At 47.1% G+C, this 12,206-nt stretch overlaps 1 protein-coding gene and 1 long non-coding RNA gene across 12 annotated transcripts; both read left to right on the forward strand.

The window, feature by feature from the left end:
• Window positions 1–558: 558 nt before the first annotated feature.
• On the forward strand, window positions 559–3,861 carry LOC120655307 (F-box/kelch-repeat protein At3g61590-like). 11 transcript variants are annotated; one of them, XM_039933069.1, is made up of 4 exons: window positions 559–1,216; window positions 1,311–1,386; window positions 1,920–1,963; window positions 2,271–3,861. In XM_039933069.1, the coding sequence occupies exon 4, from the start codon at window positions 2,301–2,303 to the stop codon at window positions 3,519–3,521; it is 1,221 nt and encodes a 406-aa protein (XP_039789003.1). In that variant the 5' UTR covers window positions 559–1,216; window positions 1,311–1,386; window positions 1,920–1,963; window positions 2,271–2,300; the 3' UTR covers window positions 3,522–3,861. The 11 variants fall into 11 exon arrangements, with proteins under 11 accessions (XP_039789003.1, XP_039788999.1, XP_039789001.1 ...); XM_039933065.1 differs by having other exon boundaries at window positions 559–973; XM_039933067.1 differs by having other exon boundaries at window positions 559–973; window positions 1,317–1,386.
• A 6,203-nt stretch (window positions 3,862–10,064) lies between these two features.
• On the forward strand, window positions 10,065–11,829 carry LOC120655309. Its single transcript, XR_005667414.1, has 2 exons — window positions 10,065–10,313; window positions 11,125–11,829. It is a non-coding gene; the product is annotated as an uncharacterized LOC120655309 (long non-coding RNA).
• The last annotated feature ends 377 nt before the right edge of the window (window positions 11,830–12,206 follow it).

Consider the following 12,206-nt stretch of genomic DNA (forward strand, 5'->3'; position numbering starts at 1 on the left):
AAACACAACTACTGTAACCTAGATAACCCATATTATTATTATGTTTAGTCTCATTCTAATGTAGATTATATAAACCATAGATAATTAATGCAGTATGTAAGATTGTGTCAATTGTACATGTAAAGTGAGATTTTGTTTAATTAATTATTTGCTAGCAGTGTAGCTTGTCATTAATTGTTGCTTCTCATATGAAATATTTTACTAAAAAATTAGATTGCATGCAACTACAAAGTACACTCCAAAGATAAAGATAAATCATATTGGATGAAATATTTAGATCTTTGTAAAGGTTTGCATTGCCATGTATGGGTGGTATATTCGAACTAAATTTATTTATATCACTAGAATAATATTATTTTCTCTCTTGTGAATAGACCGGACCGGTAACAAAACCTCTCAGATACCCAGGTATGATATTTTATCCATAGTTTTCGTGGTATGAGTAAAACTTGAATTTTCAAGTATTATTACGAACAGGTATTTACTCTATTCTCACTTTATCTAATAAAAAAAAGAGAGAAAGCCTATCTCTCCTACAAATAAAATGGTAGCCTCCTCGTCGCCTGCCCACGGCCACGGGCGGCACGGCGCCCTTCCACCGACCCACCGCAGTTCAAATCGAGGAGCACGGGTTCTTCCATCAGGGGAAGCTACGGCACCAGCGCGTACAGCCGGGCAACGTCCCTCGGGCCGCCGCCGGACAGCTCATCGAAGTCGCCGGAGCTCTCGGCGACGGTGAGCTCGACGCTCTCGCCCGCATCCCCACCCGCGGAGAAGAACTCGGACCCGCTCCCCCCGTCCAAGCACGGGAAGACGCGGCCGAGCAGCTCCGGGTTCTTCGCGCGGCCGCAGGGAGAGGAGGCCCCGACTCTCGGGTACGGCAGCAATCGGGTCGGGGTCACACACGTCGGCGTCGTGCCCGTCGCCTACGCGTCCTCCTCGACATTGCCGTGCACCGCCTCCGCGTCCTTCAGTAAGCGTGCTCCTCCCCCGAAATCCCCAAATCCCCTAGTAATCCCCAAATCCCGTGCGTATATATGAGGGAGGAGGAAAGCCCACTGTTCCATCTCTTGGAGTAGAAGGGCAGAAAGGCCTCTCACCTCCCCCCATTTCCACCCCCTTCCGCCCCCACTAGATTGGGCAAATTCCGCGCCCAATCCGATCGGCTCCGGCCGCTCTACCGCAAGAATCAGCCGCCGGTATCCTCTCTTTCGTGGTGCGGACTTTCTTGGTTTTTGATTTGTGGGGAAAGATTGGATTTTTTGTATATTGTACCGTAGGCGCTGAATCTTTCTTCGATTTCTTGGAAGGGTCAGGACCCGGCGGCGGCAGTGGATTCGGAAAGGGAGGATCTTTTCTTTGGTTTCTGTTCTTGATTGAGGAGAGGTAACCGCGTCATCCTCCCCATTTCTGTTTATTTACACCCGGATTTGATTATTTGGGGAGTTTTCGTTTGTACTTCATGCATTAATATGCGGATTAGTGCTTGATTTTGTGCGGACCTCAAGAGCTGGTGCACATTGGGCATGCGTTTATTGGTGCGGTTTTGGTAAAATTTGGTTGGTAGATAGTGCTGTTCTTGGCTACCTTGCCTGTACTGGTTGCTTTATTTGTCTGTGCCTTCAATGATCGTGATGTGGCCCTTTCCGCGGCAAATTGAATATGGTGGCAAATAATCCATGTTTTATCATTTTTTTTTAAAACGAGAGGTTCCATTTGTGATGGAGACGTTACTGTCCATGTTGCTGCTACTTCTTCCCCCCGAGATCCGTCTTATTAACAGCTGTTTTTGTCACATCTATCTGTATAATTCTCATTAGAAAAAACAAACATAAGATTGAGAAAAGTTTCTTTTAAAGAAAAAAATATTGAGAAGAGCTCAGTTTTTTTTAATCTTACTACTGTCTTTTCTATCGTAGGAAGGCTATATTGGTCAGGTTTGATAAGTGTCCCCTCCATTTAGGTGAGCTTAGTCTGTTAATGAAATGGCAATCCTTTTGGTGTTTGGTTCTTGTCAATTGTGATGAGCTGTGAAGTGTTCTCTTGTGAGATGTAGACAGCCACCAAGTGGTTTTGATCTTATTTGCATATGGCGATATGGACTATTAGAGTCAAAACTTGAATATGTGACCTTAATTTCCCCTCTATTTGCATGTACTCTTTAATCATAAAATGATTTTGGGATTAAAATACTGGTTTAGTGCTACATTAGAGGTTCCCAAATTTTTGTAGCATTATCCCTTATTTTTGTGCAATATTATCTCTTGCAGGGTATTGTTTTAGCTACTGTTTTTCGCTGGATGCTGGCAATGGAGTCAGAAGAGTGGGAGCTGTATCCTTACATCGGTTCACAGGTCATGGAATATGGACAGATCTCTGAAGATAGCGATGATGATTGGAATGGGGAGGTGGCAGTGTCATTGGACGCTGTCCTCCCTGATGATCTCTTAGAGAAAGTTCTTTCCTTCTTGCCTGTTGCAAGTATCATAAGATCTGGGTCTGTCTGCAAGAGGTGGCACGAGATTGTGCATGCCCAGAGGCAGGCATGGAATAAAATGGTGCCCCAGAAGCCATGGTACTTCATGTTTACTTGTAGTGAGGATGCAGTTTCAGGTTTTGCCTATGACCCGAGCCTCCGTAAGTGGTATGGATTTGATTTCCCTTGCATTGAGAAGAGCAACTGGTCTACATCCTCATCCGCTGGGTTGGTGTGCCTGATGGATAGTGAGAACAGGCGCCGAATTATGGTGTGCAACCCCATCACTAAGGACTGGAAGCGGCTTCTTGATGCTCCTGGAGGCAAAACAGCTTATTACAGTGCTCTTGCCTTTTCTGTGGACAGGAGTTCTCATCAGTACACGGTAGCTGTTGCAAGGAGCAACCAGGTTCCGCCAGAGCACTATCAGTGGGAATTTACCATCCATTTGTATGAGTCGGTCACTGGTAATTGGGTGACTCCCTTTACTGGAGTACTGCTCGGGTGGAGAGGAGGTGATGAGTGTGTCATCTGTGGTGGAATACTCTATTACTTGGTGTACTCCACAGGAGTTCTAGTGAACAATAATGAGCATCGCCATTGTCTTGTCATGTATGATCTTGCTGCAAGACCTAACCACACTTCTTTAATGAGCATGGCTATTCCAGTGCCATGTGCTCTTACATGTGGCCGGTTGATGAACCTAAGCGAGAGGCTTGTATTGGTTGGTGGCATTGGCAAGCAAGACAGGCCTGGGATCATCAAGGGAATTGGCATTTGGGAGCTCCATAACAAAGAGTGGCGTGAGGTTGCTAGAATGCCTCACAAGTTTTTCCAAGGATTTGGTGAGTTCGATGATGTTTTTGCAAGCTGCGGGGCAGATGATCTTATCTACATCCAGAGCTATGGATCGCCGGCTCTTCTCACCTTTGAAATAAACCAGAAGCTGTGGAAGTGGTCAGTGAAGAGCCCTGTTTCAAAGAGGTTTCCACTGCAGCTGTTCACTGGTTTTTCTTTCGAGCCAAGGCTGGACATTGCTTCCTAGTGTTCCTAATTTGTTCCACCTCCATAGAATCCTTACATTATATTTTTCCTGGTTTTGGAATGGCCAAAGTCAGGATGAGATGCTGCCGTTGGAAGACACTTGACACAAAATGTTCGATTCTATAGATCTGCTCTATTCATTGCTGGTGTATTGGGTATATCATCTAATTGAAGTTGTCAATTAACTTCGCCGATATTTTTGTTAACTTGGTTCAATAGTGGAGGGAGAGATGATATCAACGAATTACACATGAACTGTTGTTTCGGGATTATTCTTCTTTTGTTCCCTGCAAAATTTGTGCTTCCTTGTCTCAGAAAATTGAATCAATCCAGTTTTACTATCCTGAAGTCTCTGCAGCTGCTAAATTATGTTTTCTTTAGCAGCAATTGAACATAAAATACATATCACATCTGAGCACGAACAAGTACATGAGACGGAGTACAGTGTGTTTAGATTAAAAAATTTTACACCCAAAAACATCACATCGAATATTTGGACACATGCATAGAGTACTAAATGAAGTCTATTTATAAATTTTTTTGCACGGATGGGTTATAAATCGCGAGACGAATCTAATGAACCTACTTAATCTATGATTTGCAACAGTGATGCTACAGTAACCATTCGCTAACTATGGATTAATCATGGCTTAATTACCATTATTAGATTCGTCTCGCGATTTACAACTCATCTGTATAAAAGGTTTAGTAAATAGACTTCATTTAGTACTTCAAATTAGCAAGATTCCATACCAAAAATTTTTGGCCTAAACATCTAAACACGGCTTAACAGCAGAGCCTGTTGCTCTGTTAGTGGTCCCATACCTTTGTTTTGCTTACAAATAAAATCGATTCTGCCTGACACTGAGTATGTCACTGACCCACCAAAGTGTTTTAGCTTCTTGTATATTACTAATCTCCTGCATTTTAATAAAGCAATGTTTATGCAAATGCAAAGACTGCACATATCTGGCTGCTTAGCATCTATTGAATTGTTACACTGTTGTGTTTTTGTACTTCACTTCTAAAGCTCTGTTTAGATCCAAAAACCCAAAATGCAAAATTAGGCTCATTAGATTCATCTCGTAGGTTACAGACGAGATCTATAATTAGTTTTGTGATTAGTCTATATTTAATATTTCAAATATTGAAGATTCCCTTCTAAAAATCCCAAAATCTAGAATCCAAAGTGATCTAAACAGACCCTAAGCTTGATTCAGTTTTCTTTCCAAATCCTTTGCAGCCAATGCTGGAGTGCGATGCCTAATGCTCTCCTCTCCTCTTATCTCCTGCTGTAACGCTATATCATACACTCATACATCAATTAAGCAGTACATGTTGCTGTACCAGAATCTGTGCCTGCTTCTGAATTTTTGATTCTGCATCTCTGTCATGCATCCATTAGCATGCTGCATCAGAGTGCCTGATAGACATCCGAGGCTACCTCTCTGTGCCTCTCTGGGGTTACCCCGTGCGAACCGTCTGACAACCTGTACTGAAAGCAGGCGGTAGTACCTTCCTAGAAAGCAGCATCTACTCCGAGATGAAACTTTTGCTGCTTAAGAGCAACTAACAGATTCTTCAAATTAAACTCTCTATATTCACTTTTAGCTAACTATTTACATAGCCATTAGCTCTCCAAAGAGTGGGGGGGCCAACAAACTAGGCAAATCTGGCTCTTGATATATCTTACATGTGGGACCTCTGCTTTGGGGTCGGGCCAAGGCACATGGGCAACCGGCGGTCGCCGGCTGCCGTCGGCGGGTACGGCGGCGGCTGCTGGCGAGGCCGGCACCATCATGAAGAGGGGCTCTACGCGGATCTGGTGGGGTGCTCGGCGGCGGCTGGTGACCGGCGGAGGTAGGGGCCCGGTGTGGGGATGGCGGCGGCGGCCATGGCGAGGGTGCGGGGAGGGCGGCGGCGACCATATCGAGGGCACGAGGAGGGCGGCGATGGCACCGCGGAGCTCCTGGCAGAGGGAATCAACCGACGGTCTCACACTATGGTCGAATTTGACGGCGATGGCGACGGGAGCTCAACTCCGTCGTGGCTTCCGGGGTTGTCTGCGCCGCTTCCGGGAGGTCGGCAACGGTGCGGCCGAGGCCGGGAGGCGCATGCGGAAGGACCAGAGGGCGCGGGTGGGCCCGAAGGGCGGCTGGCGAGGCCAAATTCTTTGGCAAACTTGCCGAGCGGAGGGGAGGGGATGGCGACCTGGAAAGCGACGCGAGGATGATGCCGACTCTGTTGGAACCGGTTTTGGAGGCCTTTTCCTTTTTTTACCGATGGAATAGATTTTGAACATTCTGTTGGAGTTGCTCTAAAAGCCTGGAAATTTCACCAATGCCCTCTGCAAGGAAGGATGCAAATTGTTTTGTTTTTGAGGACTTGTTTAGTTCCCAAAATTTTTTCTACATACCCATCACATCGAATCTTCGAACATATGCATGAAGCATTAAATGCAGTTGAAAAAATAATTAATTACACAGTTCAACTGTAAATGACGAGATGAATTTTTTAAGTCTAATTAGTTCATAATTGAACATTAATTGTCAAATAACAACAAAAGTGTTACAGTAGTCAAATTCAAATATTTTCATGAACTAAATAGACCCTGAGTTGTGTGCCATTCTGGTTTCTTTTTTTTCTGAACAAACGTGCCCATTCTGGTTGCAGAGAAACTATTTTTTGGTTGCATGTGAATGGCTAGTAGGTGTAGGTGTGAAGGTTACAACTTACCAGCAGGAGTGCAAGATCTGATGAATGTTGATGTTTTGGGAGCAGTAGATTGGTCAGAGAGAGAGAGAGAGAGAGAATTCATCTAAGGTGACTCATACTCTAAGATCCGCTGGTGGCCGGTGGGAGGCGCCCTGCAGGCGCGCGCGGCCGCCGGGAGGCGCCGAGGCAGGCTGCAGGCGTGCGCAGCCGGCGGGAGACGTGTGGGCCGGCGGGGGCTGGCGGCTGCAGGCAGACCGCGGACAGACGGGGCAGGGCTGCGGGTGGGGAGCGCGCTCGCGCGGATGGACAGCCCCAGCACAACCCTATCGCCCATGAGGCAACGAAGAGAAGAAACGCCGACGGTCCGACGCGGTCACCAATTGCTCTCTCGATTCTCGCCTTCGTCCTCGCGTCCAGGACTCGTCGGACGCTGCCATGATATCCTCTGCGGTTCGTCCCAGTGGTGGCTCCGCCCCCGAGAGAGAGTGTGTAATATGGGGCTGTTGACAGCTAAAATTGGCAACAACCGGTCCGAACGGTCTGACCGGTCGAGGCACTGTGGCCTGTCCGACATGGACTGACCGGTCTGACCGGTATGTCCGACCGGTCTGACCGGTCCAGGTAGAGTCCGAGTACAACTAGGGTTTTTCATAGATTTAGATCTTGTAATAGGATTTCTTGCGGGACAAGTCCACTCACCCTATAAATATAAAGGGCCACGGCCGATTGAGTCATCCAATCGATCAAAATACATCAATACATTACTTTTCTTTATGTTTATTGCCTTTACTTTTGTCTCTTAACCCTAGTTCCTTCCAACCCTTTTCTGATGTTCTTCATTCGTCTCCGCGACGTCTGAAGGCGTTCTAGGTGGCCTGCCGATCCTAGAACAACCCTACGCGCGCTTGCCCTGACGGGGTCCCTCCCGGGCGAGCGTTCGTCGGATCTCACCGTTCTGCACCGGCGAACCGGTCTGATCGGTTTCCCCGACCGGTCTGAGCATCGGCGCTGCAAATTGTGCCGTCGCTCACTACACAATCAAGCGCATTCGTGTGTTGGCTCTAGATTGGCACCAACAGGGGCCATGCAAAGGCACTGGTGATTGGTGCCCCTGCCGTGACTGACTACAATGATATTTATTCTGGGCTGACATTAAGATTCTATCATGTTTAACCCATGTTATGATGTTAGATGGCTTCTGTAAGCATGTCAGTGTTTTTGTCTCTAGCATTTTCACCGTGCATTTGGTTAGACGGATAGAGAGATAGCACATGATATCTAGCATTTTCACCCACCATTAACAGAGATGGTCATCTCTTTTTAACTGTGGCAGATATAAAAACCGCCTCTGAAAATCGATTAACAGAGGCAGTCGGTTTTAGCGTGACCGCCTCTGTTAATACTTCTATTTTCAGAGAAGGTCACGTTATAAAGGACCGCCTCAGTAAAAAAGCCCAGCCCAAAAAACTCATCTCGACCCGATAGATGGCTCCAAATATATATACTCTACTTAGGGTTCCATTCATATCTCTCTCTCTAACGGCACTGGCGGCGGCGGATACGGCCCGCGCGGCGGCCGGCCGGCGGAGCTAGCGCGGGCGGCCGGCCGGCGGAGCTAGCGCGGGCGGCCGGAGCACGACGTGAGGGGCAGCGCAGCGGGCCGCGATGATGTGCAAAGCTTGGGCTCAAGGCAAAGGTATCAAATAAGGCTTTTGCATTTTACGGGTCATAAGGCGATTAGTGGATGAAACATGACTGGGTTTGTTGGATAGATAGCCGTACTATCAAGAGGGGTCATGTACTTGTGCTTGATGCGTCTTTAGTGCGACTTTGCTCAAAATGTCTAGATGCATGCATGAGGGCTAACGACATTTTTGAAAAGTTTGAAAAAAGTTCAAGAGTTTAAGTGCTGACTGCCTAAGTGCGGACAGTCCGCCAATAGGGCGCGGATGGTCCGCCATACAATTTGAAATTTCACCAGAGAGGTTGTTGGTCTCTGGTGGGCTTGATTTTTATAGGGCAGACAGTCCGGCCCAAGTGGGCGGACGGTCCGCAATTCTAACTCAAAATTGTACCAGAGACGTTGCATCTCTGGTTGCGCTGATGGTTTGAACGGCGGACGGTCCTCCCCTGGGACGCGGACGGTCCGCCCCTGGGACGCGGACGGTCCGCCGGTCACTTGACATTTGTACCAGAGACATTTTGGGTCTCTGATGGGTTCTAAGGTTGAACGACGGACGGTCCGCCCCTGAGGCGCGGACGGTCCGCCGGTCAATTTCAAAAGTGACCAGAGATGTTTTTCGTCTCTAGTGGTTCAGAATTTATAACCGCGGACGGTCCGCCAGAGCTCCAACGGCTAGTTCTGATACACAATCATTGTACTCTGACTCACTGGTTTATAAGGGCGGACAGTCCGTTTTTTGAACCGCGGAAGGTCTGGGATTACGTAGAAAAGAGTGTAACGGCTAATTTTTGAGGGGATGTCTATATATATATACCCAATGCCCGACCATTGGGTGTCTCTCTTGGTCATTTGGACTATATTCTTGACACATTAGAGCGGAGCCATCCCTCTCTCACACATTCTTGTTTAGTGATTGCATCTTTGAGAGTGTGAGAGCATCCTAGTATATTGCATCAAGTGTTTGAGTTTTGTGGCACTTAGAAAACTTCAAGCAAGCGTCATCGACTTGTTACTCTTGGGAGTTGCCACTCTCTAGATGGCTTGAAGAAGTGGATTTCGTGGAGCACCTCCAAGGAGATTGTTGAGGAGCCCCGATTTCGGTTGTAAGAGGTGTTGTGCTCACCTCACCGGAGTGGTGAAGAGCAACTCTAGTGGAATCGACGTGTGAAGCGGTTCCTTGATTCAAGCCAGCTCAAGATGAAGAGAGTTAAGTTCTTGATAGAGGAGCGGTTGATTCTTGGAATCCACCTCAACGTGGATTAGGGGTGATTGGCAAGTCATCGACACCACGGGATAAATTTTTGTGTCAAGCTCGGTTATTTCTCTTGCTCACTTCAATTCTTGCATTTACTTTGAGCAATTTACTTTATTAGAGTTTGAATTGTATCTTGTCTCCCTAGGTTGCAAACCCAAACTAGAGATTGTAGTAGCTTGACATAGGACCGTCTTTTGTTACTAATTAAATTTCTCTAGTATCGATGTTTTTTAGTTTTAAACCGCCTATTCACCCCCCTCTAGTCGGTGTTCTTGATCCTACAGCTGGGGCGGCCGCGATGGGCGGGGGCAGCGCAGACGGCCGCCGCCGGCGGCGGTGTAGATGGGCTCGATCGGGCCCGTGATGGGCTCGGCGGGCCCATCCTTTTTTTTTTGTTTTTTCAGTTCGATTTTTAGAGGCGGGCGGGGCAACAACCTCTGAAAATGCCTATTTTTAGAGATGATTGCTCAGAGGCGGTTGCCTCTGCCCGCCTCTGAAAATGGTTTTCGACCGTCTCTGAAAAGAATAATGTAGTAGTGTACTGTGAAATTTTATGGTGTGCTAATCATTATATTATTAAGCTTTAATAAAAATTTCATAATTATTGGATCAATCATGACTGAGTTATAGATTTGTATATGTAAACCTTTGAAAAATTATAGTAAATAACAAACAAATTATAAAATGTAAAACCCATATTTTTTGTATTCCACATGAGCATATATATATATATATATATATATATATTAGGTTTATTGGGTACCCTGGATATGGAATAAGAGTTTCCATACCTAAGCCCAACCCCGGTCCCGACCCGACACCGCGCCGAGCCACCTCCGTCCGGTTTTCTCTCCTGCCGGTTCCTCTTTGAAGGTTTTTTTCCTACCCCAGCTCGTAACAGATCGCCCACATCCACGATCCTGCGGCCCTACCTTCCGCCGGCCCTGCGCCGACCGCTCCGATCTCGCGATCCTGCATCCCGCCGGCGACCCGTGCCCCGCCCCACGCCGTCCCGGTGAGGTTCTGCACCGACCGCTCCCGTCCCACCCCTGCGCCGCCGGCTCCCGCGACTCCCTGCGCCGCCGGCTCCTGTCACGCCTGCGCCGCCGATTCCCCCGGTGTTCGTCATCACCAGCAAGGTCAGCGCCCCCTCCTCTTGCGCCTTGCCCCTCCTGTTCATCTCCTCGCCTCAAGCCCTGGATCCACCCCCAGTTCTGATTGGGCAAAAGAGTTATTTGAAGAAATTCTAATTTGAACACTGATTGACCTAGCGATTCCGTCTATTTCTGCGATGATGAATTGAACACTGATTTGAAGAAATTTTCCTTTAGCATTAAGTTATTTCGGTGAGCCCTTCTATCATTTCCCCATTGTTTTCTTCTTTTTTTTGGTCAATTTCCCTCATCCACAAATCATCAGCACGTCATACTGTTTGGTGTCTCTGCGAGATGCGGGGATTGATCCTGGTGCCTACGCACGTCTCCGACCAACGAGCTAGAGGCAATGAGCGCCCCCAACCTCAACCTGTAGAACACCCTATGCTGAGCTGCTGAGCGCCAGCACCATCCATTCAACTCTCGTTCATTTTGTTTTAGCTCTTGCATCAGATGTGTTCTGCGAACTGCTCTCTTGTGGAAATTATTTTTTAATTGAATACTACTTCAAGTTATGCAGTAAATGGTGGATTAGGTTGTCGATCCCATTGCTTTGCTACTGAACTAGCCTTTGGTTAGTTTTTTGAAATCTTGTTGTCAGTTTCTCTCTTCTTAAGTTACGTATACTGAACTTCATGCTTATGTACTTTTTTTCTACGGATTTGTGTAACTGATGATAATGCTAGATTAGCCACATGTTTTGGTGGATTAATATTCCAGTGCACAATTGATCTAAGAGCTTCAACTTCAGCTATACAGATGCGTAAGCATAATTCTTTTTTCTTGAAATTTGCAGATTAATTGTCGCACGACGACTGGGGCCACCTCCATCTGCTGCGGCAGGTGTGGCGTGGCACATTTGGGCATGAGGGGAGGATGCTGTCATGAGACGTAGTCGTTGCCAAGTACGTCAGGTTGCCACCACCACCAAAGTCGCAGTAGCCGAAGACAACGGCTGTGAACTAGGCTGGTGAAATGCTTACGGTATCCCCGATTGGCTTCGTGTAGTCGTGTTTAATACGGAAATTGTGAGTTGCTGTCTCTACAGTGATGATGGGATCGGTCCTGCTGCCATCTTGTCAAGCCCATTCTGACTGTAACAAGCTGCAGGAGATTTGGATTTCAGGAAGTAAAATTGCAGGAGAGCAAGGAGCTCGCTGCTGGCGCATCTCAGAGGGAGGAGCAAGGCTCTGTGGCCATTGCAAGGTTGATGACAATGGCAAGCACAGCAGGGGTCGGCTGCCCAGGAAACAGATTGTGCCAGCAAAAACTTATTCCTTGAGTTGCAAAATCGCTGTGTTGTATTAGTATTCGGTTCAAGCGAGATGCAGAACTTATTGACCCTGTTCTCTTCATGGCTGTTGTCTCTTTGATTCAAGGTTGTAAACTGTAGTGATGTATTTCCTCAGGGGTGAAAGTTTAGCCTGCTTCATTAAAAATATTACATTGTGTTTTTGTGATCCAACATATTATTAGTTATATCCAAGTTCGCTTTGTGTCACGGTTGTTGATGTAAAAGAATAGTTAATTTAATCCATGAGCTGACATGCTGATAAAAAAATGGGAACTTAATTAGTTGTCGCATCACATAATTCTAGTACTCTCATTGTTGCGCAAGCTACAACGGCTGAAAAAAAAAGAATTTACTGAGTCACACTTGACATGTCTCACGTAGTCACGTTCCCGTGAAAAGCGCACCTGTGTTGGCCGTGGGCGTACGCGGAAGAAAACTGCATGGGTGCAGGCGCACGTGGCCAAGAGAAAAAAAACGGAGGAGCCGACCCCGCTCGCTAGCCTCGGATCGAGGGAGCGGCTGGGTGGGAAGGAAATCCAGGGAGCGGTTGGGTGGAGAAGAAAACCGCGCGCCCCCTCCTGAGG

Source organism: Panicum virgatum, chromosome 1N (genome assembly GCF_016808335.1).
Source record: "Panicum virgatum strain AP13 chromosome 1N, P.virgatum_v5, whole genome shotgun sequence".
In the NCBI taxonomy this organism is placed as follows: domain Eukaryota; kingdom Viridiplantae; phylum Streptophyta; class Magnoliopsida; order Poales; family Poaceae; genus Panicum; species Panicum virgatum.